Source organism: Leptosomus discolor, chromosome 3, assembly GCF_034619465.1.
Source record: "Leptosomus discolor isolate bLepDis1 chromosome 3, bLepDis1.hap2, whole genome shotgun sequence".
NCBI classification, from domain to species: Eukaryota; Metazoa; Chordata; class Aves; order Leptosomiformes; family Leptosomidae; genus Leptosomus; species Leptosomus discolor.
Genome location: NC_141393.1, coordinates 45915208 through 45939658, shown reverse-complemented (window position 1 = coordinate 45939658; position 24451 = coordinate 45915208). Strand labels below are relative to the sequence as shown.

At 41.8% G+C, this 24451-nt stretch overlaps 1 protein-coding gene across 1 annotated transcript; it reads left to right on the top strand.

The window, feature by feature from the left end:
- Positions 1–14029: 14029 nt before the first annotated feature.
- LOC104344479 (astacin-like metalloendopeptidase) lies at positions 14030–23538 on the top strand. The gene is made up of 12 exons (XM_009948619.2): positions 14030–14098; positions 14331–14355; positions 16597–16613; positions 17334–17358; positions 17975–18046; positions 19050–19184; positions 19830–19947; positions 20732–20910; positions 21037–21121; positions 21513–21640; positions 22678–22793; positions 23227–23538. Exons 1-12 carry the CDS (start codon positions 14030–14032, stop codon positions 23536–23538), a joined length of 1281 nt encoding a protein of 426 aa, XP_009946921.2.
- The last annotated feature ends 913 nt before the right edge of the window (positions 23539–24451 follow it).

Here is a 24451-nt window from a genome sequence, read left to right as displayed (position 1 = left end):
GGAAGGGTAGCATGATCCACAGGAGGGTAAGACCAAAAATACTGGATAGGAATAGCAAGGGTCTGTAGCATGTAAACTAGGCATTGGTGTGACTGCTGTAGAGCAACGCTGCTGGGCAGAGCACTAGCCCGCTGGGTAAATCAGAGGGAGTTCAGGAAAAAGCCTGAAAAACAAATAAAGGGCTGGAAGGCAGTCGGTCAGATTGTGACTCAAGCAGGTCAGTCTGTTTACTGATGAAAAGGCTAAGAGGTGACTCAGTCAAAATCCTTAAGTACCCAGCTGGGGAATAAATCTTTGATGATAGAGGTCCTCTTCTGTCCAGCAAGCATGTTACCAGGAGCTAATGGCCAGAAGCTGGTGCCAGAGAAACTCAGAGGAGAAACACATTGCAGATTTTCAACAACGGGCACAATTTCAGTGGGAGCAATTTCCCAGGGATTGTGGAGGGTCCTCCATCATGGGTAGTTTTGAATCAAGACTAGTGTTGTGCACTTGTTTTTATAGGATCTGTTTTCATTCAGTTATAAGTTAAACTGATGTTTAACCACCAATGACACCAGTAATAGGGTGTCCTCTGTTGTTTCATGTTTACACAGGGCCCACTTGGGACATTATAAGATATTAATGTGTGAAGCAGTTTTTCAAAAATTCACAATTCCTCTGAGAGCCATCTGCAAAGAGAAAGGCAGCTGTGCTTTAGAAAGTCACAGCACATCACAAAGCCCAGCAGAAAAACAGTGTCTGTGCTTTCCCAGGTGAACTGCTTTAGTGAGAGGTCTGAGCACCTCAGTAACAGAGATTCAGAAAGAAAATACTAGCTCAGGCTCAGGACAGGCCTGGCTGAAAGAAAGAAATCAAAACAAATCACTGCAAATGCAGCTGGTGTTCAGCAAAGTGGCAAGTGCAAGGTTAAGTTTGTTCCCAATTAGCAGGTGAAGTTAAGCAAATAAGCAAATATTTTCCTAAAAGGGGGAGAGTATCTTGCTGAGAGCAGAGGAACAACTCAGACATTTTGCTTTTCCATTAAACTCTGCTAACGTGCTGTTGAAAACCCAGGAAAACAGTGCCTGACTATCTCCATTTCATCTGAGAATTGGCTCTTACTGGCTGGAGAAGTAGAGCTTATGTTTGCACAGGTAGTTTCGCTGCAAGTGTGTGTTTATTTCTTCTCTACTAGATTTTTTTTTATATAATCACAGATTTGAGAAGCCTCAAAACCTTCTGAAGCGTATGACACCAAATTCTACAGTGCGTATTTGCAATAAAACGCTGCCTCCTAGAGGTGACACTGCTTTTCTTACAGTTTCTTTTAAGAGCTGGTTAACCCTCTAGAGTTTCAGTTTTTTACAATGCAAATGCAGAGAAAAGCATTGGGATCTCATGCTTTTAGCTAAAATGATGTCTCTAACTATTTTACGGCTGCAAAGCCAGGAAATTAAGTAATTCTGGTTGCCTAGAAAACCTTAGTTCTATACACTTCTATGTCAGCCTTGCTTTTAAATATTTAAGTACAGGATGACATACCATTTTATTTCCAGATGAACTCTGAATAGTTTGCTGATAAGATGCACTCTTTTGGGGAATGAATCAGTGTTATACACTGAAAGCATCTGATTTTTATGTATGTCCCCCTCCAATGAAGGAGTAGATAAAGAAAAACAGGATTCCAGATCGCTGGCTGATCTTATGGTTTAAGGAGCTGGAAATATACAAAATAATTACATGTTTCTTTCTCATTTTCTGCACACCCAACCTGGTACCTTGTGGTCTGATTTACACAAGAGATGAGTGCTCGCATCTGTAGCAAAATTGCATGGAGCATGTACAGCACTGTGTGGTATTAAGCATTCTGAAAAAATATAACCTACAGCAGGCCTTTAGGAGGTGGTTGTGGAAAAAAGCCCAAGGAGGGAAGCAGTCCTTTTGGAATTACAGCAGGGCTTGGAGGCTGTGTCTTCTACCTTGCTGTGTTCCTTATCCAACTGCCTCTCAGGCCACAGATACCACTGTCACTGCAGAAGAAACTTTCAGAGAAAGAAAGGGAAGACTCATAAAAAGGCTGTTGTGCTTTTCACTGCAGTGTAAGTAAGTAAGCAACATAATAGCCCAAGCAGCATCTGCTTTTGTGTGAGTTAATTCTGTTTTGGGAGCAGATTGCCTTTCCGTTAAATGTTATGTGCAGTTCTTGCCTCTCCAGTCTCAAAAAGGCTGTCACCAAACTGAAAAAATTTTTTAACAGATGGATCAGAAAGGATGATCAAAGATGTGGAACAGCTTCTGCATAAGGGATGAATAAGCAAGCTGCAACTCCTCAGCCTGGAAAAGAGAGACTGCAAGGGGAGAAGAAAGAGGTCTCTGAAATCCTGAGTGTACTGGGGAAACCGGATAGGGATCAGCTTCCCAATTCCAGTGTAAGAACTACAGGGAAGATTCAAGCAGGATCCAAGTTCAAAACAAACAAAGGGGAAGTATCATATATGTTTGTCCTGTTCTTATGTGCTTTTCTAGGCAGTGCCTTTTGGCCCCTGTCAGAGGGAGGCCACAGGGTCAGAGAGGCCTGTTGTCAAATCCTGGGTGGCTATTCTAACAGACGTCACATGCTGTACAAATCCTGTTTCCTACATCTTTTAGGTAAAACCTTGAGAATCGGCTTCTTTTTTGGAAATGTTATTTTGAGTCACTGACTCATGTAAAGTAGCAGTCTGGCAGCAGTTCTTGGAGTCTTATTCTTTCTTTCCACATTTCCTTTGAGTCTTGGTCAGAGTTTTCATATATTCCCTCCCTCTGTCAAAGAGGCACAGGTAGGAAATCACAGTGAACAGACTGCAAGCCGATCTGCTCCGTCTAGCCAGTCACTGTGTTTATTGAGGTCTTTTGCTAGGTACCCCTGTCAGTGGAAGCTGCAAGTACCTCAGCAGTACTAATTCTTAGTGCCAAATGGTGAATCACTTTTAGCAGTGATTTTTGTACTGTTATTAATTATAAGAACATCACAGCAACAGTTTTCCCTAAGATAACATTGCTTGATGCTGTTCCTTGAGACAGAGACAGCAAAAAGAACAGAGGAAATTATTACAGACAAGAGAGACGCACAGTTTCTAGTTTTGGAATTGAGAAATTACGTTTCTGTTCATGTTCACCTCTAGTGATTGCTTGTGATCCACAAGATTTCATCTGGTTTTGCAACATTTTCTATTATACAAATTTCAGCCAGCACTCCAATAAAAAGAGTTGGCACATAGACCTTACAAACACCGTCTAGAAAAACAGCCTTTTCAGAAAACAGCCTCCAGCTATCAGGATAGATGCTTTCCATTGAGTTTAGTGGCAATGAGTGAAGTGCAAAATGTGGCATGGGTCCATGCTTGCCATCCTTACTGCTCCACGTGCCTGACCTCCATGCCTTCCTCTTAATAGTTGAGACTGGGAATTGGTTTTGCTCTTCACAGAAATACATGCTATTTTCAGCTTTTCAGATTGAGATCATAGTGAGATCTGACCTCATCCTGGTCAAGTTTGACAGGTAATGGCTATTTAGAATCAATGTTGTCCAGTGTGAAATAGAGCAATAGGTCTTTCACACTTCACACCCCAGCCAGCACTGTTATTGACAGCTTTGCAGTCAGGCCTAATCTAAGTGATCTTGAGATAGCCACCACCTTCAGGATTTAGGCACTTCTGTGGCAGAAAGCACAGAGGCATTGCCTGTGATTGCCCCAGAGGGCTGTACTTGCTTTGTACACAGCTTTCAGTCTCCGAAGTAGTTATGGCAGAACCTCCCTCTAACATGAGACTGAAAAAGTTACATCCAAATTTGAAAGAAAGCCTCCCATCTGTGTTCCTTTCAGTAGTTCTAGGGAATTGTTTCCTTTATTTTCACAATTGCACAAATTATACTTCAGAGAGGACTGTCCTCTCCCCAGTGCTCTTCCTGACTTGAAGCCCTGTGTCCTCAGCTGTTCCTTGGCCCCTCTCAAAACTCCTGAGTAAATTATCTTCTAGCTGCAAAACTGCAAAGTGGGTCAGAGGCTCTTCCCTGGGTAAAACGGGAGGAAACCTGGCACACTCATGGTGAGGAGTAAAACCCTTACTGCAGATTCCCTTACTTGACTCAGTTGTTTTCATTCCAGTTTCCAGTCTCCACCACTGTACTTACACTGGCCAGCTCAATCTGTCCTTTTTTCTTGGACACATTTGTGACTTTTGAAACTCAGTTGCATCCTCCCACTACTTTTATAAGCCTCTGCCTCCTCTTTCTCCTCTTACTTCTTCTGTTTGTTTTGTAGGTCTTCTCTTGTCCTCAGCATAGGAGAATCCATAATCTATTGAGAGAACAGATAAGTCTTCTGCCTCTTTACCTTATCTCCACCTGATCTTTTCCTGATCCATTCCCACTCTCGTATTTCATAGTTTACAGAGCCCATACCAACATCTGACTGTTCTGTCTTCTTAAAATGTAGAATCTCAGGTTGACACTGATGTCTTCTGCCAACAGACTTCATACGAGCCTAAGTCTAACATAGCCATATTAAAACTGATGATTTTCCCATCCAAGTTGCTTTCACCATCCAACATCTTCTGTCACACCATTAGTTACATATTAAAACCCTTCATCACTCAAGCCCATACATCTTGCATGTCCCCAGCATGACATATACATAACATAACAGCAGCAGTTTACATCTTCTTGGTCAGTGCCAGGGTCTTCTTGCTGTCCATACAGCCTAACTCCTTTGAAGGACCAATTAATTTCACTGGAGATGTTTCGTGGCATTATCAGACAAAAATATGCGATTAAGATTAAATCACCCCAAAGCCATAGGTTTGACTTAGGAGAGAAAGACTTTTTGGTCCAACAAATTTTGAATTTTGCATTTCACCTAAATTATGGCAAAATACATTAATCTTGTGTCAAAATTTCTATTCAAAGTTGAGACACACTTGGTACCAGACAGTAGGAGAGAAAGGTCACCTCCTGTCTCTAGAACAGTTACGTAATTTTCAACAGTTACATGCCAAGGTGTGTAGGAGACACGACTGCCTACAACTTCTTTTCCCAGTTTGGTTAGCTCTTCACAGATCAAGACACAGAAATGATGGGGCACTGAAACCACACCATGATTAGATTCAGAGGTGGCTACTTTGTTTAAAACATGTAGATGGTCTAAACATCCTGCAAATCTTGGTAGGGTTGTTCCAGCCACAGTGCCTTCTGGGTCATACTAATGGATGCTGGGAGGAAGCTCCCAAACCCCCTTCTTCTCAGGTCATAGGCAGAAAAAAGTCAAGGCAAAAAGACACCAGTCTCCACAAAGCGTGCCTTACATTGCTGTATTCTGCAGCAATGTCCAAATAGTCTACTAGGTGAGAAGGAGCTCAGATGGACTCTCTTCACCCAAAGCTGTAAAATTTGTAGCTCGATCTTCTAAACCAGATCTCTGGCATGTCATTAGAAAGGAGAAAAAACTTGTGCCTCTGTTGTCACAGAACAGGATCACTTCCAAATGCAGCAATGATCTTTGTCTTTGGCAAAATCCCAAATTCAGCTACTAGAGTGACTGTAAGGCTAATTGAGGCAACAGCTACCAGGCAACAAATATTGCCAGCCCTTTCTCATGCTGCATTACCAGCACATGACAGCCTGGCACCCCTGTCTCTGTCCAGTGGCAGAGTTGCTGGGTAGGACAGTGTGCAAAGCCCAGACCTCAGTTAAGAGTAGGCCTCTTTCCCCATGTCCTGCAACATAAGGGAAGATGAGGGGCAAGGAAGGCAGATGAGAAGAAGCTGCTCCCAAGCTGAAGGTAAAGAGATGGTAGTGTCCCATTTTCTCCCCAGCTTTTCTGTCACTCACCTCCAGACCTGGCCAAGTGAGCACATTTAGATGCGAGTAGAGGGCTACAAACCCAAACAGTTATTCAGTATAAGGATCAGCCCAGTGTTCCCCTTGCCTCCCCAGTTTTACATAACAGAGGGACTCACAACCAATATATGGGCTCCAAATGTACTCAGACATTCATTCCCATCTGTGGTTCCTGCCACCAGGAAGACGAGCTGCAAGTCTTTGGCAGCTTCAATGGCACAGGGCAGGAGAAGCCCTGGAGAGACATCAGGGAGCTGCTTGACCACCAGCAAGAACCTGGGCTGGGACAGGAGAGTTGCCTGGGGGGAATGACCCATTCTGACATGATCTGAAGGCAAATGCACTCAAAGTGTTGCAGTGCCTGTCTATCACTCTGGAGAAATACCACTGCTTCCCTTTTCCTAGGCTTGGTTTGTTACCCCTATCAAGTGGCCGATAGCAAAGATGTATGTATAAGCAGCAGAGTGTGAGGAATTTAAGTGAAAATACTGCTTAATGTAAGGCTACTCTAAATCATCCTAGGATCAGTCAAACCATCTGCTACAGTAATGATACACTGGAGGGTGGAAAAGGTATCATTGTCTCATAACATAATTTGGGCCAGCTGCCTTCACTGACAGCAAAGAACATCTCCATTAGATTCAGTCTGTGAGGGCTTTAACCAAGTACACCCATCAGCAAAGATGTATGTGGTCCTGCTCCTCTGAGGACCAGTAGGTCATCAAGACTGCTGCCCAGTTAGTTCATGATTAGTCAAAAAATGTCAGTTTTCCTTGTTAATTTTGGTTAAAAGCTTGACTTGATCATTTGATGCGTATAATTTTATTTCTATTTGCATTTTACTTTTTTTAGTTATACCATACATAAACCAGCACCTTAGTGCTTGTTTCTTCATCAGATCTGAAGATATCAAAATTACAATGGTCAGAGAGTAGAGCCATAATTCATCTAATGGCAGGCCACAGAGACAGTCTCTATGACCCTTATAAATTCTTGGAGAGATGAACTCTGCATTCCCTTCTCCTTTTTGTGATGGTCCAAAATCAGCAACACATGGGTCTCGCTCTCTTCTAGATCAGAAGATTACCAGAATAAAGTGATAAATACTCCACCCTTTTCTGCAGAAACCAGACACTTTGAATATTCCACATCACCCACTTCTTCAATTTCCTACAAAAAGAATTTACTTAATTAAAGGAAGAATACAAATATCCTCACAGATCCTGTTTATGACATTCCTTATCAGAGATAAAAGGCAGATACATATGTAAAGGATGGGAGCAGACCTCTAAGTAGAAGCTTTCTCAGAGTGCCTTGACCTTGATTTGTTGCTGAACTCACACTGTATCATTTGCAGATCCACAACAGAACCATCCATCCTTGTAAGAAACCAGTGCTGCAGTTCAAATATTCCAGTACAAATAAATAGTTTTCCTGCAGGCAAGCCTGTGAACTGAAAGCCAAAACTGAGTCCACTGTGGAGAATTGAAACTCCAGCAAAGACGAATTTGAAGCCAAAAGGCTAGACTTGAAAGCCCTCAGATTAAAGTTTGGCCATGAATGCTTCTGTCATCAATCTAAAATAAATGAAATATGAAAACATGGCTAGGCTTTTCTCTCTAGCAGAAGATTTCAAGGCAGACTCTCTAATTTATTTCAACTCCAGGTTCTCTAAGGAGAGGCATGTGTTCAACAAGCAACAGAGAGAACATTGGTTAAGTGTTTGAAAAATGGCAATCATAGGTAATGTGGCAATGGCCCTTTAATATGGTCAATAATTAATGGAAGAGTCACTGCAGATGCGTGGAGAAGAGAGGCTCCCTTGGAAGCTTTTTCTTTAATGTAATCACAGCCATAAACCAAGGTTAATGTAGCCACAACTCCCCTGGGAAGCATCACGGATAGATCGGTCACAGTTTGGGTAGCAGCCATTCTCTGTTCCCCTGTTAGGTTCCCTCTTCTCCAAGGGAATGGTGAAGGCACTGGACTGGCATCCACCTCCTCTGGGATCCTTCCAGGCTCCATGGTGGAAAATCTTGCAATTCCTGGGTGACCTGGAGCAAATCAGTAGGGGGAGGGGGAGAGGGGTGCACAAACATCTGCACACATTCAGCTCCTCCTGCTGTGAAATAAGGAAAAAAATCCTATTTCCTTTCCAGATGGGAGTGCTGTAAGGGTAAATCCATAACGATTTATGGAGCATTTATCCGTGCTGACAGCAGAAGCCCTAGCACAGCACAAAGAAAGAGACAATCTGCTCCTTGAGGAATGGGCAGTCCTGAGAAACTGCAAGAGGATGAAGGGAGGTTTCCTGTGACAGGTGACACAGTTAAATCTTGAGTTGTAGTTGCAGATTTTACAAGGTGAATTATTTCCTTGTAAAAACTAAATCGCAGCAGCGAGAGGCGACTGGGTGGTGAGCCCAGTCCGAGGCTGCGCTGAGCAAACCGCAGGGCAGGGAAGCCTTTGGCCTCCCACCCTTCTTCCCCTACCCACTCCAGCTCTGCCAGCGTTCCTTCAGCCTCCCTTGCAGCAAACCTGCTAGTCCAGTCACTTGCCCTGGTGCAGCTCTGCTGCAGCACCTCTGTCCAACCCAACAGGGTGGCAGGACATGCTGGTCCCGTTTGGAGCTCCTGGCCCTCAGGCCAGGCCGTGTCCCCCAGTCTGGCTCTCTGAGACCCGCCAGATTTTGCTAATGTGCTCACAATAGACAATGAGAAAAACAAACTGTCTGACTGTCCTGCTGTGTCCAGGAACCCATGCTGCATTGGTTATGGTGGTCAAAGCTGTCAAAGATCAATGGTTTCTTCTCTGGAGGCAAATGTTCTCTATGACAAAAGACTCCAGGAGCAACAAGCAGATTCTTCGTTATTTAATAGTTTAAAGTTTATTATCAGGCAATCTTTCCAACGTCAATATTTAGTCGCTACTATCTGCCCAGATAGCAGCTCTCTTAAAACAAGACAGGGGCTGCAAGGGATATGCTTTAACTTTTCCTAAAGTACTTTTCTGTGGATCCAGATAACGTCAGAAGTAGCAGGGGAAGGTGTCCAAACTCACCTGCCCAGGAGGCATGAGAGGAGCTACAAAGAGGAAGCAAAGCCATATGCTAACCTGGTAAAGAAGTGTAATTCACAGTGAGGCTCACTTTGCTCAGGGAACCAGTATTCAGAAAAACACACTAAGACTGAAACTGTCTTCTCGAGACTCCCATTGAAATATTCAAAAATCCTACAGAGAGGACAGTTGGGAAGCCAGTAAGTGCAGAACAAGCAAAGGTATTGAGATACGCAGTACAGACAGCCTTTCTGATGAGATACAATAGGAAAAAAAAGTCAGTGAAGTGCAGCTAGCTGAGGGTGATGAGAGTGTATGGGAGCACACGTGTTCCAGGGCAAAAGACAACAACTAGGATTACCAAGGGACTCTTTATCAGACAGATCTGTATGCTGTAAAGGCAGACGTGGTGATTTTCACTTACAGAACACACAGCCAGCTCCCATGTGCTCATCTGAGAAGCAGACATGAGATGATGGTTTGATTTCCTTAGTTAAATCACCAAAAAAGCGTTCACAAAGGTAACTTTCATGGCACAGCTAATGTTACCAAAAGTTACCCATTGGTAAAGGAGACCCTTTCTCACAGACGATGAAACCAAGCAGAGGAGCAGGCTGGCATTGCACAATCTGTCACAAGGAGACCTCCCCGGTGCTATACGTGTGCAGCTGGGGCAGTGTGATGGCATGTCTCCCTTCAGAGGGCAAAGAGACCAAAGATAACCCCAGGCACAGCTCCAACAGCTCGCACCTTACCCCATCACATGGATTCCTTTGCAATCAGCATAACATTGTTCTGCAGGCTGGAAACATCGTGTAAAACCTTTGATCCATCCATTCTTCACCTAAGGGCAGCAGACAAATCAGATGGCTTCTCCTGATAAAAGAAAGGAATTTGTTGTTTTTTCCAAGACAATCAGAAGTTCATTACTAGAGTTGTCCAAATTAAAGCTCCAGTTCCATCACCTCCATTCCCCTCCCTCAGCCCAAATAATCATTGGATCATAAGTCATTACAAATGCTAGTTTAATTGCTAAATTATGTTTTGCTAAATTTGGGCTTGAAATCTGATTTGAAATGAAAATCAACTTTGTTTCAACATTCATCTTGGAAGTGACAATGTTTTGGCTTTTCCAATTCATTTCTTTACTAATTTTTTTTTCTTTGCTAACTGCATGTATCTCTTTTGTAAAGAACAATCCATCACCAAAAACAATATATCTTTTTCTTCATTGTCCCTCTTCTTCTGATGACAGATTGAAGATCAAAGTTTCTAGGTTTGGCTTTTTAAATAGAAAAGTGACTACTGAATAGCAAGCTGATGTTCACCATTAAGGTTTGAGTTCTCTCACCAAAACACTGTCAGTGCTAGGACTGTGACTGGAGCCAGACATTAATATCATGGAGGACATGTAAGTGCTCTGCTAAGGAGTCTGCAGACCGTGCAGATTCATTGCTACAGATGGTGTTAGCAAGGATCTGGGAATCCCTCAGGAGCCCCTCAGAAACTGGAAGCGCAACAGAATGCAGAATAGGAATCATGTTGAGCAACTCCAGGTCTTCTCTGGGAGGCAGGATCCAAAGAAGTGTGGAGAGGGACACGAAGAACAAGTAAATCTATTGATTCAACAAATATGCTCTCAGGTGTGGGAAAACAGCTTCTAACTGCATTTTGCCTTATCTAGAGTTGTCTTTTATGACACATGTCAGTCTTCTGTACAGGGAATTAAAGTCTATGCTGGTTACCTATGAAACCCGCAGAAACTGCCGGTGCTTCAATGGTAGTCTCAGCCAGCAAAGTGCGGTACTGGCTGATGTTAATCCAACTGAAATTGTCCACTCCTAATCACTGCATTACGAAAAAGGTATGAGCAATTTGGAAGGAATTAAAATTTGTAGAACCAAGAAGAGCTGAATTATAAGAAAGACTAAAGGGCTGAAAGTCCTTTAAGCTAGCTTACAAAAATCTTGTGTGAGGACTGATTTATATCTGAAAAATATCTGATAATAATGACACCACAGAAAAGGAAGCAAACTCTGTATGATAGTGTTACAACACCTGGAGCTAGTGAGACGGAGACTAAAAAGCACTGAGCTGGAGCAAACCTCCTGGCCAGAGGATTTGGGTTCAGAGTGAAAGAGCCCAGAGCTGAGCTGAAACTAGAATTCCTCTTCCAAATAAAAGTGAGCCAAAATACTGAAATGCCCCACAGAGCAGACATTCCTGAGAAACGATATTGAGCAGTTCTGTCTAAAATGACATATTTCAGCTTCAGACTTATCATTAACCCCAGACTGTAAATGTGACTGGGTGGTGTTTATTTATGTGATGCCAATCCACAACAATTTCAGATATGTGTCATGGACCATACCATTTCTTCAATGGTTGGTTTTGGTAAAGCCTGATGATTTTAAACCTTTAAGATTTGTTAATATTTTACCATGAATTGGATATGGTTGCTACCACATAACTTCTGTAAGTTGTTGAACATAAATGTGCCTATTTCTTATTTCCTGGAGTTATATTTTCCTGCATTTTACTACACAGCAATTAGTAGCTAGTAGCTATAGAGGTTAGCAGTTAGCCATAATAGACACTTTATTTCTTTTTTGTAACTAGGACTTGATGGTTTATATTCTATTTTGGGAACTGCTTCCAACAAAACACTCCAAAGAGAATAATAATTGTATAACACATATGGCTAAATGACACACAACTGAGCGAAATCTGAAAGATATCTATAGAAGTGATGCAGCTTTTATATATCTGCTGCTTTGATTTTGACTATATATACTTCACAGTGAACTCCCCATGCAGTGGAAGAGAAAATACGTCTATTCACTAGTATGTCTGTAAAGGCTTTTCTTGGTTAAGCATTCAGATCTCTGCAAAATTAGGTAATTTTTTGATTAGTGAAAACAGGATGGCTGACAATTCCTCCCCCATGAATATAACACTTAGGAAAACAATGAAATATTTAATCCAAATATCAGGCACAAACCAAAGCTGACAGCCACATTCTTGACCGTAACAGCAATGTCCCCCATCATCACTAGTGTTAGCATACGGAAAAGGCGGCATGCCGCAATCTATCTGATGAACTACTTAATATGTCAGCATATTAGTATGTCTAGCATAAAATGTGCAGCATCCTTCTTGCCTGCCCAGTTCCCTCACGCTCTTCTGAGCACAGGCAGTTATCAGTCACTCAGGAGGCTGTAATATTTTCCCAACAACATGCTACAAAGATGCTAAGGTTGACAACCTCCCTGACTTGCTTTATAACTTTGTTTTATTCCCTCACTATCTCTGGTCCCTTCTTTTGCTCCGGGACTGGTTTTCCCTGAGAGAAGTCTGACCTTTCCTTTTTTCCCCTAAACCCTCACAGGAGCAGACTGCATGCAAGCCCCATTCTGCAGTGTCTTTTTGGTATGGTTTTGGCATACCAAGGCATGTGGCATCACAGACTTTTGTTTTGCCCTTATATTGAGTGAGAAACCTGGAGAACCATTCTAGGGCTGCAGACCTTACAGCTGCACAACTTTGCTTCAGCACATAAATACGAAGAAAGGCACTTAGCATTGTTTAATGCAAAAATTTATGCGCACAGAGGACACACAAACTGCCCGTGTCAGCATGATTAGCATGCTGACAATGCCTGCTTGATCTTTGTTCTTTCATAGTCACAAGGACCATGTGCTACCCTGCTTTTTACTCTCTGGTGCCTAAAGCACACCTTACTTCAGCCAGAGCGCAGGGACAGAAAGGGAAAAGCAGCATTCCCCTATGCTGCCTCCCTGTGGGGGTAATGAAAATTTATCCCTCGGCTTTGCTAGTCCAGACTTTCCTAAAATAGTCAGCGGTGTGTCATTGTGAACTTCGCTTCACTAAAATGCAGAGTAACCCCCACCGATGTGATTCAGATTACATTTCCATGTAACTCTTAGCCTTGACTGGGTATGATTTGGAGACAAATGGGTGAAAAGCTCTCTGAGGCTTCTTGATTTATTCATCAATATCTAGAACATTTTATTCAACACAGAAAGAAGGAATAACAGTGTGAGTGGGTTTAAAACTTAGCCTGAGGGTACCTGAGCACTGGCATGGTCTAGAGACAGGATCTGTACATTCGATAATTCAGCTTCCTTCTCCATGCATGGAAAATGTACCCTGACACAAAAGAATTGTGTGGCAAAGATCAGACAAATTCCCAGCTACAGCACCTTCAGCCAGAAGAGCTTGGCTGCAAGAAGAGGTTGTGACAACAGGTTGCTGAGACAAGAGGCTCAGTGGCTGCTGATTTACCTCCTACAAGCATTTCTTGCTATTTCTGCTTACTGCTTCCTACTTGCACTTCTGGACAAATGCACTCCAGCAAGCATCAGATCTGTTAATCATTCTCAAAATGAGTAAGTGCTGCTTGTGCTGCTGCTGTCTTTTTTCCCCTCTCTGACTTCTGGTCACAAAGCTCGCAAGGGCACCTACAACTCTCAGACCGCCAGAAATTATGGAACATAGCAAATGCTCCTGATGTTATGAAATATCAGGAAACACAAAGGAGGAAACAAAAATTCTACTTATAGAACCATAATCTGAGAAGATGAAGGCTATCTTCTCAGGGAAGACACAGACATGACCTCACTGAGTAGTGATGTGTTGTACGTTCCAAAGCAACACAATGCTGCTGTGGCCTTCTGTGCTTTCTGTGACATAAAGAAAAAAAGGTCACCTACTATCTGGAAACCAAACAATACAGTGCTCTGGAAAGTTATCCAGGAACAAGGGCTTCCTAGGTGGTATCAATCAAACCGAACACTTAAGGGAAGATTCTCCAAGAAACAGAGGAAGTGCATGGCAGCACACACATGAATGATGGTAGGGAGACAAGGGATGCTATTGATCACAGAGACAGCAATAGCACAGCACCGGGAGATGCCCAGAGGCTAAACTGGCTGTTGAGGCTGCAAAAGAAGGTTTCTTCCTTCTAGGGTCCCCATTGGCTGGTGCAGGTTTTTTCAGCCCTGGCAGAGCAGGCTCTGCTGGTATATCTAGCGGCAGTGCTCCTGAACAGGCAGATAAGGACACGTGCTGGTGGTCTGTCAGGACTGGAGAATGGATCTGAAGATGTTCTTAGTCTTCACTGCATTTCTGCTTCATGCTACCCTGGCCTTCCCTATTCAGGTGAGAGCAGTTCCATGCAACCGTGCTCTGTCTTCTAATTGACCTGTTCTTCCTGGAATGAAGCTGTGAGGACCCACTTTGATAAATTCCCTGCAAGAAAAATAATAGTAATAAAATATTATATAAAGCCAATCCAATAATTTAGTTCCTCCCTTTGGCCTGTTTTTGATGGTATTGTTGCTGCATTTATGAGCTATGGAAGAATAATGCCTTTTGCCTATTGGTTTTGCAGGAGAACTATGAAAACAGCACAACGAGTAAGTAGGATTTATACTGTATTTTAAAGACAACTGTTAATTCTTGACTGTGTATCACACACTTTGTTGGTGTGTGAGTGACTTGGCTTTAGAGCATGTGAAAGCACTGCCTCTCAGGCCTTTTGAATCATTTCTTATTGGGCTGAGTACAGATGTGTTTTCACACAGGTGTGCTTTACATGGTTTGTTAGGTTAATTTAGATGTGCTTTCACAGCCTTGAAAATAAAATTTTAATTAGACATTTTTATGCCTTTCTGTTAAGTTGATTGTTACAAAAAGACTGCTACTCATTTGCCTCCTTGCCTACCTTGGTGCAGCAGTAAAAGAAAGGCATGTTAGGCATTAGAGAAGGCTTTGCTTTGTGCTGGGATAGAAAACAAATAATACAGTCTTAGCTGAATGGCTTTTGTCAGCTCACAAAATAGAAGGAGGTAATTGCGGATCACCAGAGAAGGGCGATGGAAATAAATCTGTAGGTAGACTTTAACTACAGCATGAAACTGCCAGATCGGAGGTGATGTGTTGTGAGAGGAAGAAAGCTTGGAAAAATTTGTTTCACATAGTCAGAGCAAGTCAGCGGCTATTGAGAACTGACCAATTCTTCTTTTGAGCTGTCATTTATGGCATGGAAGCAAAGAGATGTAAAATTACTGCTCAGTATATTTGGATCTGGCTGAGGGACACGCTTGCTTAAATTCAAAGTGATCAGTTGTTGGGACTCAAAGTTGCAGGGTTACTGGGACAAATGAATACAATGAGTTTTAATTTAGCATTGTTACTGCTTTTTGTGCCTTTTGAGACATCTTTCAGTATTTACAGTGCAGGGAAAATGTGAACTGTATGGTTTTGAAAGCTGTATCACATCAGATGTTCATTTGATCAAGGGCATGGTAGATGCCTTCTATGATGTCTCATACGGATTTTAAAAAGAGGTTGCAGGCTTTATTTGCCTAGGAATCTGGAGCCTAATTTCCACTGGCTTTGACTAGTCAATTAATCTAGTGCCTCTTGGCTGCATAAATTCTGAATACAGTCAACCCATCTCAAAAATGTGCTTCCTTGCAGAATTTTTTTAGATGCCATGGATCTCTGTGATGCAGCTGGTGGGAACTGACTATACTTTTCTATAATAAACCATCATCATTATGGTGGACTTCCATTGCCATGTAACTGAACTAACAGTCTGCAAAGACAGACTGAAGCCTTTTTTGCCTCAATAAAGCAATTCTGTTGCAGGTTCTAGATAGGTTCTAAATAGGAGGAAGTCTCCTCAGTATGTTTGGGCAATAACCACTGTCAAAAGGGAAAGGTGCTGCAAGGTGTGACAGAGCTTGCCACATCTTCTGTTGAAAAAACACAGTCAAAAAGATGAACATTTGCATAAGTGTTCTTTGTGTCAGTTTTGGATAGGAAAAAAAAAAAAGGCTTTATATTTTGACAAAGAAGAGTGCAATTGTTGGCAAACTGGAAGAGATTGCCAGAAAGGCTTGCGGCATATCCGTCATACTTAAGAACAGGTCAAAAAACTGTGGTCAGGAGTAGCAGATGAAACTGTTTCTGCCTTAGGGGAAGCAGACAATCTAGATGACCCCTGGAGGTCCTTGCAATTTGTAAACTTTTATGATACTATACCAATGAAGTTTCTGCTCAGAAATTTATATATCAGATCAGATTTTTCACTTCCATGTTTGTATCTAGAAACTGACATTTCATAGAAATCGAAAGACCTCACACTAGAAAGACACATTAGGGCTTGGAATGGTTCCAAGCTGCTGTCAGGTACATACTGAAGCTGAGATTATTTGCCCCATGCTAAATTACAGCCTTCATTCCATTTTATAACTTTACTCTTTGACACTGTGAACCAGAGAGGATTGCTGAGCTGGTTAGCCTGCACCTGTCCCAGTGAAATCTAGGGACAAAACATATTTTTGTCCCTAGTTTCTTTTGTCATTTTCCACACTGAAGCTGATAAAATGCTTTGCTGATTCTTAAATGGTAAATAACTGGATTCTGTCCCTCAGCACCACCTACTAGGAGTTTTCACAGCTGTTTGTCTAAACATTCATTTAATTTCTGTGCCTATGCATCAATTAGCGTGCCCCATTCCCCTCCAAGCAAAGGGACCTGTCAAAGGCATTCCCATGGCTGAGGAGGATTGTGCTATTGAAAACTGTGAAGTTGCATTCAGAATCTAATATGACCTTTTTGCTTGTCTTTTCCTTCCTTGCTTTTTGCAGCAACAGAACCTACTGAGGTAAGAAAAGCTAAATCGTCTCTTTTGATCACTTTGGGGTTCAGCATTGTGGAATGTGAGGTCAAGACTCATGTACTCCACCTATATCTCCATCCATGCAGGAAAGTCTTCTCAGATCAACAGTGTAATAGCATGAGCAGTTTCCATCCCTATTCCATTTATCGCTCCTCAATGCCCAGATATAGCCCACATCCCAGGAAGCTTTTGCCTTCTCTGCGATCATAGAGAAAAGTCAAACTTGCTTTTTATTTATACAAGGCAAGCAATATACCACAATTTGTTTTGCTACAGACATGACCCCCACGGCTGGGTACCAGCCCCACAGTTCACTAGAAACAGTACATACCACAGTCTTTCACCGCTGTGTGGTGAGGTGATACTGGGAGAATTTCATTGGCAATTTCATCAACCTTGCACTCTTACTAGTAGGAACAAAAATAAAAGCTGGAAGATCTGAAACTTATTCCACACTTCAGATTGCATTTCCTGAGTCTCCTATGCTGATTCCCTTTATATTACCCATGTTTGCCAAGATATCAAAGAAGAATATCTACCACACCGTGGTACTCCTTTACACATGGCACGATATATCTATCTATTACTGCTGAAAGATGTTTTCAATGGTAGCCTGGACACTTTTGATCCCTTGCATGTTATATTATTTAATATTTATATTACACTATAAAGTGTGAGATGATAACTAGTGCATCATTCTTGCAGGTTACTACACAAGAGGATATATATGGTATGTATTATTCAATCTAAATGTAAGTATTTGATAGGATATACTGATTTTTATCTACCCAGTTACTCCAGAAAATAACACATGCTTAACACAAACTAATCTTGAGGAAGAAATTTTAAATTAATGCATTTACCATAATATTTCATGCAAAGCAGAGTCTCTTAGTTTTGGCCGATTGCTTGGCCTTGCTAAAACCTCAGTTGTTGCTTTTACTGAAAATAGCTCTGCTTAGACAATGTCCTGACCTAAGTTACTTCCAAAGGTTACAGAAAGCACAGAGGCCACGTGCTTGTGCTTTTTATTGATGTCAGGATTTATGGTATGATGCTTAGACCTGGCTGATTTCACTGTAAGGCCTAGAAGTCCCTGATGATGGGCTTAGCTGGGGACATCAGTCCAACCCATGGAACAGGAATGCAGTTCTGATTTCACGTTTTTTTCAAAAGGTCAGCATGACTGAACACCATGCCAGGGCCTAAATAGGCTCTGTAAGTTTTATGTGTATCACTGTAAGCAAGACCAGATATAAATGACCTCCTGGAAATTCATCAGGTTAAAAATCAGGATTCGTATTTTTCCTGGGAATGAGAAAGTGTATTCTTGTATTTCTGCACAGAATCTCCATTACCTACAGAGACTGATTCCGGGGATGAAGTTATTTTTAACAGAATTCTGGAAGTTAACAAAGGTAATGCCACCAAAGCCCTGCTTATAATGGGTCTCTCTTTGTTGCTTTTTGATGGGGATGTGGGAGGCACAACGTCTTATCACAATCTGTGTAAATATTTTTCCCATTTTACACACCATCACGTAAGGGATGCCCAGAGATTGGCCACTGAGACTACTGTGTAGTTTGCTGAAGTTCCATGGCATCTCAAATCTGTAGTGTCAATATTGAAGATGATACCAGGTGTGGAGGCAACAGAACTATCCAGACAGCTTCTTCAGCTTTAGCTCTTGACATCTTTGTCATTCTTTGGACACAAAAAGAGAGCTTGGATATTTGGATGCTTTATTTAACTGCCTTTTTCTTGAATGCAAGCATCACTCGCATTCAGTCATCATATGGCTCTGATTCCTAGATAAGCTATGGTCAGTTCCATGCTCCCTGCTCCAGACTTCCTGTTCCTCAATTCTTCCAAACATTCCTTGTCCTATCAGCTTGTCTTTCTCACATTTTGCCCTTTAGCAGTCATTCAGTAAGCCTTACTCCTGTCTGTAGAAATGGAACCGAACATTCCTACAGTTTTCTCTAGTCAACACTCACTTCTCTTTTTGGTTTGCTTGCCTTCTTGTCCATATTGACACGTCCTGCCTCTGTTCAGCACCCTTCCTGGGCAGATATTTGATGCCATTCATTCAGTGTCACCTGATGGATGATGAAATAGTACCAAAGTACAGCATCCCTCTCACTATTGCAACTGCTTTCAGTCAGTCCCTGTCTTGCCTCAACCCCACTCAGCAGATCTGGAGATTTCAACCTCTCCTCTTAACTAAGGACACAGCAGCAAAGGCAGGGAAGCAGATAATGACCATCTAGCCCAACAGTCCATCTCTCTGCTCTCAAGAGCAGATGCTTAGGGAAAAATAGAAAAGGAAGATGAGTAGAGAGTGACACTTTTCCAAGCGTGCTTAGCAAGCATTCAGCAACCTATGGCTCAGATATTTCCACCCTTTCTCTCTCACCACAGACAGCTCTCAGTACTTGCAAGAAGGTGACATAGTTCCGCAAAGGAGTCGCAGTGCCATCAGGTGTCGCCATTGCAATTGGCCCCAGTCCAGTGATGGGATTGTTCGTGTTCCCTACGTCTTGGATCCTACTTATGGTGGGTGTGAATTTTTTGATTTTTTAAAATGGATTTTATCCAATAAGCTTCAGGTAGAAACCTACTTCCAGTGGCCACACAAACAGTTGGTTAAATCAGTTCTGAGGATTTACTTGTGCTGTGCAAGCACATATGAATTGTAAATTACAAAGACATAAAGAGGAAGAAGAAAAGAGATCAAATTTCCTTGAGAACTTTGCATCCATAATGTTTTGGGTCTGGTCTCTTGGAGACAAGAATGATCATTCTCTCTAATGATACCTTCCAGAATACATGCCTTTATAAGGTTCATGCCTATTGTAGTGTGGTTTCAATGGCCTACTTGACATTAGCAAAATAGCTTCCCATAGCTCTCTCCAAGCGTCCAATCAGAAGACACATCAACAATCACCACTATAATTTAACTCAAGTAGTTGAGGAAAAAAAGGTTTCTGCTTGAACCCATTTGGATAAATATCTGGATAAAAAGGATCTTGCGCCAGGATATAAATATAAATCTTAAATGAAATTATTTACTGAGCAAAAAGCAAGAAAGAGCCTATGCTAACATTTCTGTCCCTCAACCTGTTTTTGAGTATGTGTGAGATTTTAATGGCACGTGCCATTGTTCTTGTGTGATCCCCAAATTCACTCTTTATTCTCCAGAGGAGAGCCACGTAAAGGGGATTCATGATGCCATGGCAGAATTTGAAACACTGACTTGTATTAATTTTGTGAAGCGCAAGACAGAACGTGACTACCTCATCATTAGATCTGCTGATGGGTGAGTTGAATGATAAATAAACAAGTTATTTCTACATCGTTTTTCAATTCTTCACCACACCTGTTCTGTGTGACCTTAGAGAGGAAAGAATGGATTAAGAGAAGAAACTTTATGTTTTATCACAGTGCCAAGGTATCCTCCTTGGGTGCGTTGCTAATGTAAGTACTCAGCAGTTACATCAGGGACTCACCAAAGACACTGAAGTGATGCAGATCATGGGAAAGCACCATTAAGGTAGAAAGAGTGTCTAAGCTCATGTTTTCTGTGTGGCATAAAGCACACTTCAGCACAACATATAATGGATTACTGTAGGTCTTACTTGCACAGGCAAAACCAATTTCAACCTATGAAATAAACAGTTCTCTGACTTACACAGTTGGCTGTCAAGGTCAGAATTGGAGCCTATGACAGAATTGTTCAACATCCACTAGCCTGAAAGTACTATTCATCTTAGCTCCAGCTCTGGTACAGTGTTCAGTATTTTGGAGAAAAAAATGCGTTATTTCTAGGGAGTAAAAGTCACTGTGTACAGAAAGTCAGAATGCAGGATCCTCCATGCTAATGAAGGTCCTTCAGGAAGCTTTAATGATGATCATACTGTTTGATATTTTCTACGTCATGGTCAGTTTTGCCCTTCTGTATACTCTGGCTATCACAGCGGACAGAAAGGAATCCTTCCACTCCCACAAGACGTGTGTGAAGCAGAGGTCTCTGTACTGTCCCTTTGCCTGCCTAACAATAAAAATCCTGTAAGTCATCTGTTGGTGTTCAATGCCTCTCTCAGATGCTGGTCCAACTATGGGAAAGTAGGAGGTGGACAGACTGTCTCTGTGATGAAAGGAGGCTGCATGTGGAAGGGAGTAATTCAACATGAACTGGAACATGCTCTGGGCTTTTTGCATGAACATTCTCGAAGTGACAGGGATAAACATGTAAAGATCATGTGGGAGTACATCAGTCCATGTAAGTACCTTTGAACTCCTCAATGTAGAAAGTGATTTAAATACATCCTACTGTTCCCAGCTCTTCCTTCTTCCCTGAAGGGAGTAGATAGGAAGCATACTCTAAGTAAAATATCATATATTACAGCGGACAGACCAGACTTCAGGAAATTTGAAAACTCCAATAACCTGGGTCTTCCATATGACTATTCCTCAGTAATGCACTATGGCCCGTAAGTAGCAGCATGGCATTGCTTTTGTTGGAAGTCAAATCTTACGTTCGAATTAGTTTCTGTAATAACTTTCTCCTCGCTACCACTTTTCCCATTTCCCCTTCTGAGAAAAACACTGTGAGTCCATTCAGGCAAGCCACTCCCTAAGATTAATTAATTATCCTTTAGCTTTCCACTAAGGAGCCATTCACAGCTGGGCTTGGGAGCAAAGGAGGGCATCTTGGGATGGACTCTGCTTACTGCTGGACATCTTTATCAAACCTATTTGGACAGTCATAACAATAACTTGTGCACAATTCTTCTCATTCCAAAGCATGCCATTAAATCCTGAAAGAAGTAATTGTACTTAATATTTTTTCATGGTTGTGTTTTGGTTTTTTTTTTTTTTCAGATATACATTCACTAATACCACTGGGCAAGCAACTATTGTACCAATTCCTGATGGATCAGTACATATTGGACAGAGGCAGGGAGTGAGCAACTTGGATGTGGCCAAAATCAACAAACTTTACAACTGCAGTAAGTATCTCAAAGCCACCCTTTCACCTTCTTTCTACTCAGGTCCTTCAGAGAGACGTTTGGGCATGCTGCAGAGGTAGCAGTTTCTCATCAAAGATTTTGAGATTATTCTCCTAAATTCATGGCACCCATTAGGGTTACTCTGGGAGAGAATGCAAAGGTGAAGCTGGAGGCATATTGTGATTAGTAAGAAAGTGCTTTCTGCTTCCAAATGAAATCAAACACATTCACTATTGGCATAAGTGGCTGCTGTGCAACTGACCTAACTGCATACCACATTGTAGGCTTCACTGGAGTAATTTGCTTTCTTACAGCTCGGGAGACAACGATAAACCCCGCAAAGAGCCAGACATTTCTGTTTCTCAATGTAGTTTGTACTTAAGACCTGAGCCAAACCAGAACAGTTGCAAGTTCCTCTGAATGGGAACAGTTTCATGATGCCTTGTCCAGTTTTCAAATATTTAAGCCATCATTCTAAATTTATATGTATTTTTAATTCTTTAATCTTAATCTCTGCTAGAAGAAATTCTCCCATACAATCAGAGGAATTTATTCAGTCAAAGAGAAAAAACATGATGAGTGAAATATTACCTTGTCACAGAGGAAAGCCCAAGTCCTCCTCCTAAGCTTAGAATATAAGCATTGCAGAGACATCATATTTGCACTTGACTCTTCTAATATCGCTTGGCTTCCCTTCTCAGTGGAAAACAATGTCACCAACTGCAGTGAATCAAAACCTCTCACACTCTTTATAGAAGTGCAGAAAGAGATCCCTTGCTAAACTACGGAGCTAATCAATAAAAGCTAATGCTTTTTCAAAACACTTCCTTACTTTCAATTTTGATGCAGATACTTATGCATTACGTGAAAATTAGGACAACATGATTCTTCGTTTTAAACAAGATGTACCAGTACTCTGAAATGAATGCTGGCAGATCAGAAAATCGAGACCAGTCCATTCTGAAGAGATTGCAATTGTAAAAGAGAAGAGGCTTTCTGCAAGCCTAGTGCTGAAGCATATATTATTTCTTTCTCAGGTCGCTGCAGCACTATTCTTGATGCAGCATCTGGGTCACTGAGATCTGCCAACCACCCAAGAAATTACTCGGATAACACCAACTGTGTCTGGCTCATCCGAACCCGATCCAGAAAGGTAATCACAGGTTAATAATAGTGGTCTTGGAATATGGCTGAACTTACTTCTTTCTATGTTAGGCATTTTGTGCTTTGTCTACATACCAGTGGCCAGATAAGATCTTTTCCATGAGAGAGATTTCAGACTAGTCTCTACTTCTTCTTCATGTCCTTAAGCCAGGTATGGGCAAAAACAACTGCAGAGTTGCAACTTTGAAAAACCTTTGTACCTTGGGCTTCAGGTTTGAAAAATCAGAGCAGTCTGAGCATGGGAGCATTCAGTCACAGGCCCATTAGTCCTGAACCCTGCAACTTTAGGGGATGAGGCAAGGCTGGGTAAGCAGTTCCAGTTTGGGCTTGGCTACAGCTTAGACTCTGTCTGGTTTAAAGAACACTCCATGAAAGAAGTGACTTACATGTATATTAAAGGCTGTTTTTCTCTTCCCTTCCAGATTTCCCTGCACTTTCAAGCCTTTGAGCTGCAGACAACCAGAGGCTGTCAGGGCGATTATATTAAAGTTTATGATGGATCCAGCAAGTCTTCTGCAGTTCTAATGGACAAGACCTGTGGATCAAAGATACCGAATGATGTAGTTGCTTCTAGTAATCTTATGCTCATAGAGTTCGTCACAGATGGTGCTGATACAGCTTCTGGTTTTCAAGCCGTGTTTACTTCTGGTAGGTCTGAGAACAAGAAGAATAGCAAACTAAAAATATCTGTGTCAAATCAACCTTCCTCTTCACAGAGGAAATATGTTGTTTGAGGAACTGCTCTCTACAAGAGCCATCACTTCCTACCTTGCTTTTGATAGAATGGATCAGTCCTACAGTGGTACCATTTATATATTCAGGCAGATGGGGCCACGCTCAGGACAAGCAGTGTTAGCCAGGTGATTCACTGTTTGCCTTGCCTCTCAGATATATGCCATTCCAAAGCATGTGCCATTAAGAGTAACATTAATTTAATGCTACTGCTAGTGTTGTTAGAACAGTAGTAGAAAGAGTATTTAAATATACTGCTCCTCTGAAAAAGATGCAGTTTTTAATCACACAGTTCAGAGGGTGAGACAGATCTATGGTGAACCAGGTCACTCAGCCTCTGAAGAGGCAGTATTTCCACGGTCAAGATCCTGGGAATGTAATCACCTGAAACACATTTTCCTCAGTCCTATTTAATTAAGAACTAAGGCCACAACTATACAATTAAGTTGCTACACGCTTCCAGGTTAGCATGTGTCAGCTGGAATAAAGAAATTCCTGTGTGCATATCTGTAGTCTACAACAACTGTACAGTAGTAGTGCAGCTTGACTTAGCTAGTATGAAAGAAAGCTCAGCCATGTCATATGACCTTGTATTTGCCATGGGATAAGAACGAGCGCACAGTGTTTGCATAAATCCACTGAAATGCAGTAACTTAACTGTAGACCCAAGCCAAAACAGCATTTTTGCATTGTCTCTATGTAGTGTCTGCTTCTATCCATTGTAGCTATAGAAGCGAAGAAGAGTAAGAAAACTACCCATGCCACTTTGATGCATCAACAAATATAAAATAATCATAGCTGTCGGACAAAATGCATTTTAACATTTACATATTTTATAAATCCTACAGTTTGTTCAGAGACCTCTGAAAGCTAAATTTTCTCTCATTTCCCTTACAGTGAGGACCCGAAGAAAAC

Bases quoted from the DNA above. Each gene is read 5' to 3' on its own strand.
- LOC104344479 (XM_009948619.2), top strand. From the start codon at position 14,030: ATGGATCTGAAGATGTTCTTAGTCTTCACTGCATTTCTGCTTCATGCT. The intron at 19,185-19,829 runs GTGGGTGTGAAT...TTTATTCTCCAG, and splicing joins CGTCTTGGATCCTACTTATG to AGGAGAGCCACGTAAAGGGG. The intron at 22,794-23,226 runs GTAATCACAGGT...CTTCCCTTCCAG, and splicing joins TCCGAACCCGATCCAGAAAG to ATTTCCCTGCACTTTCAAGC.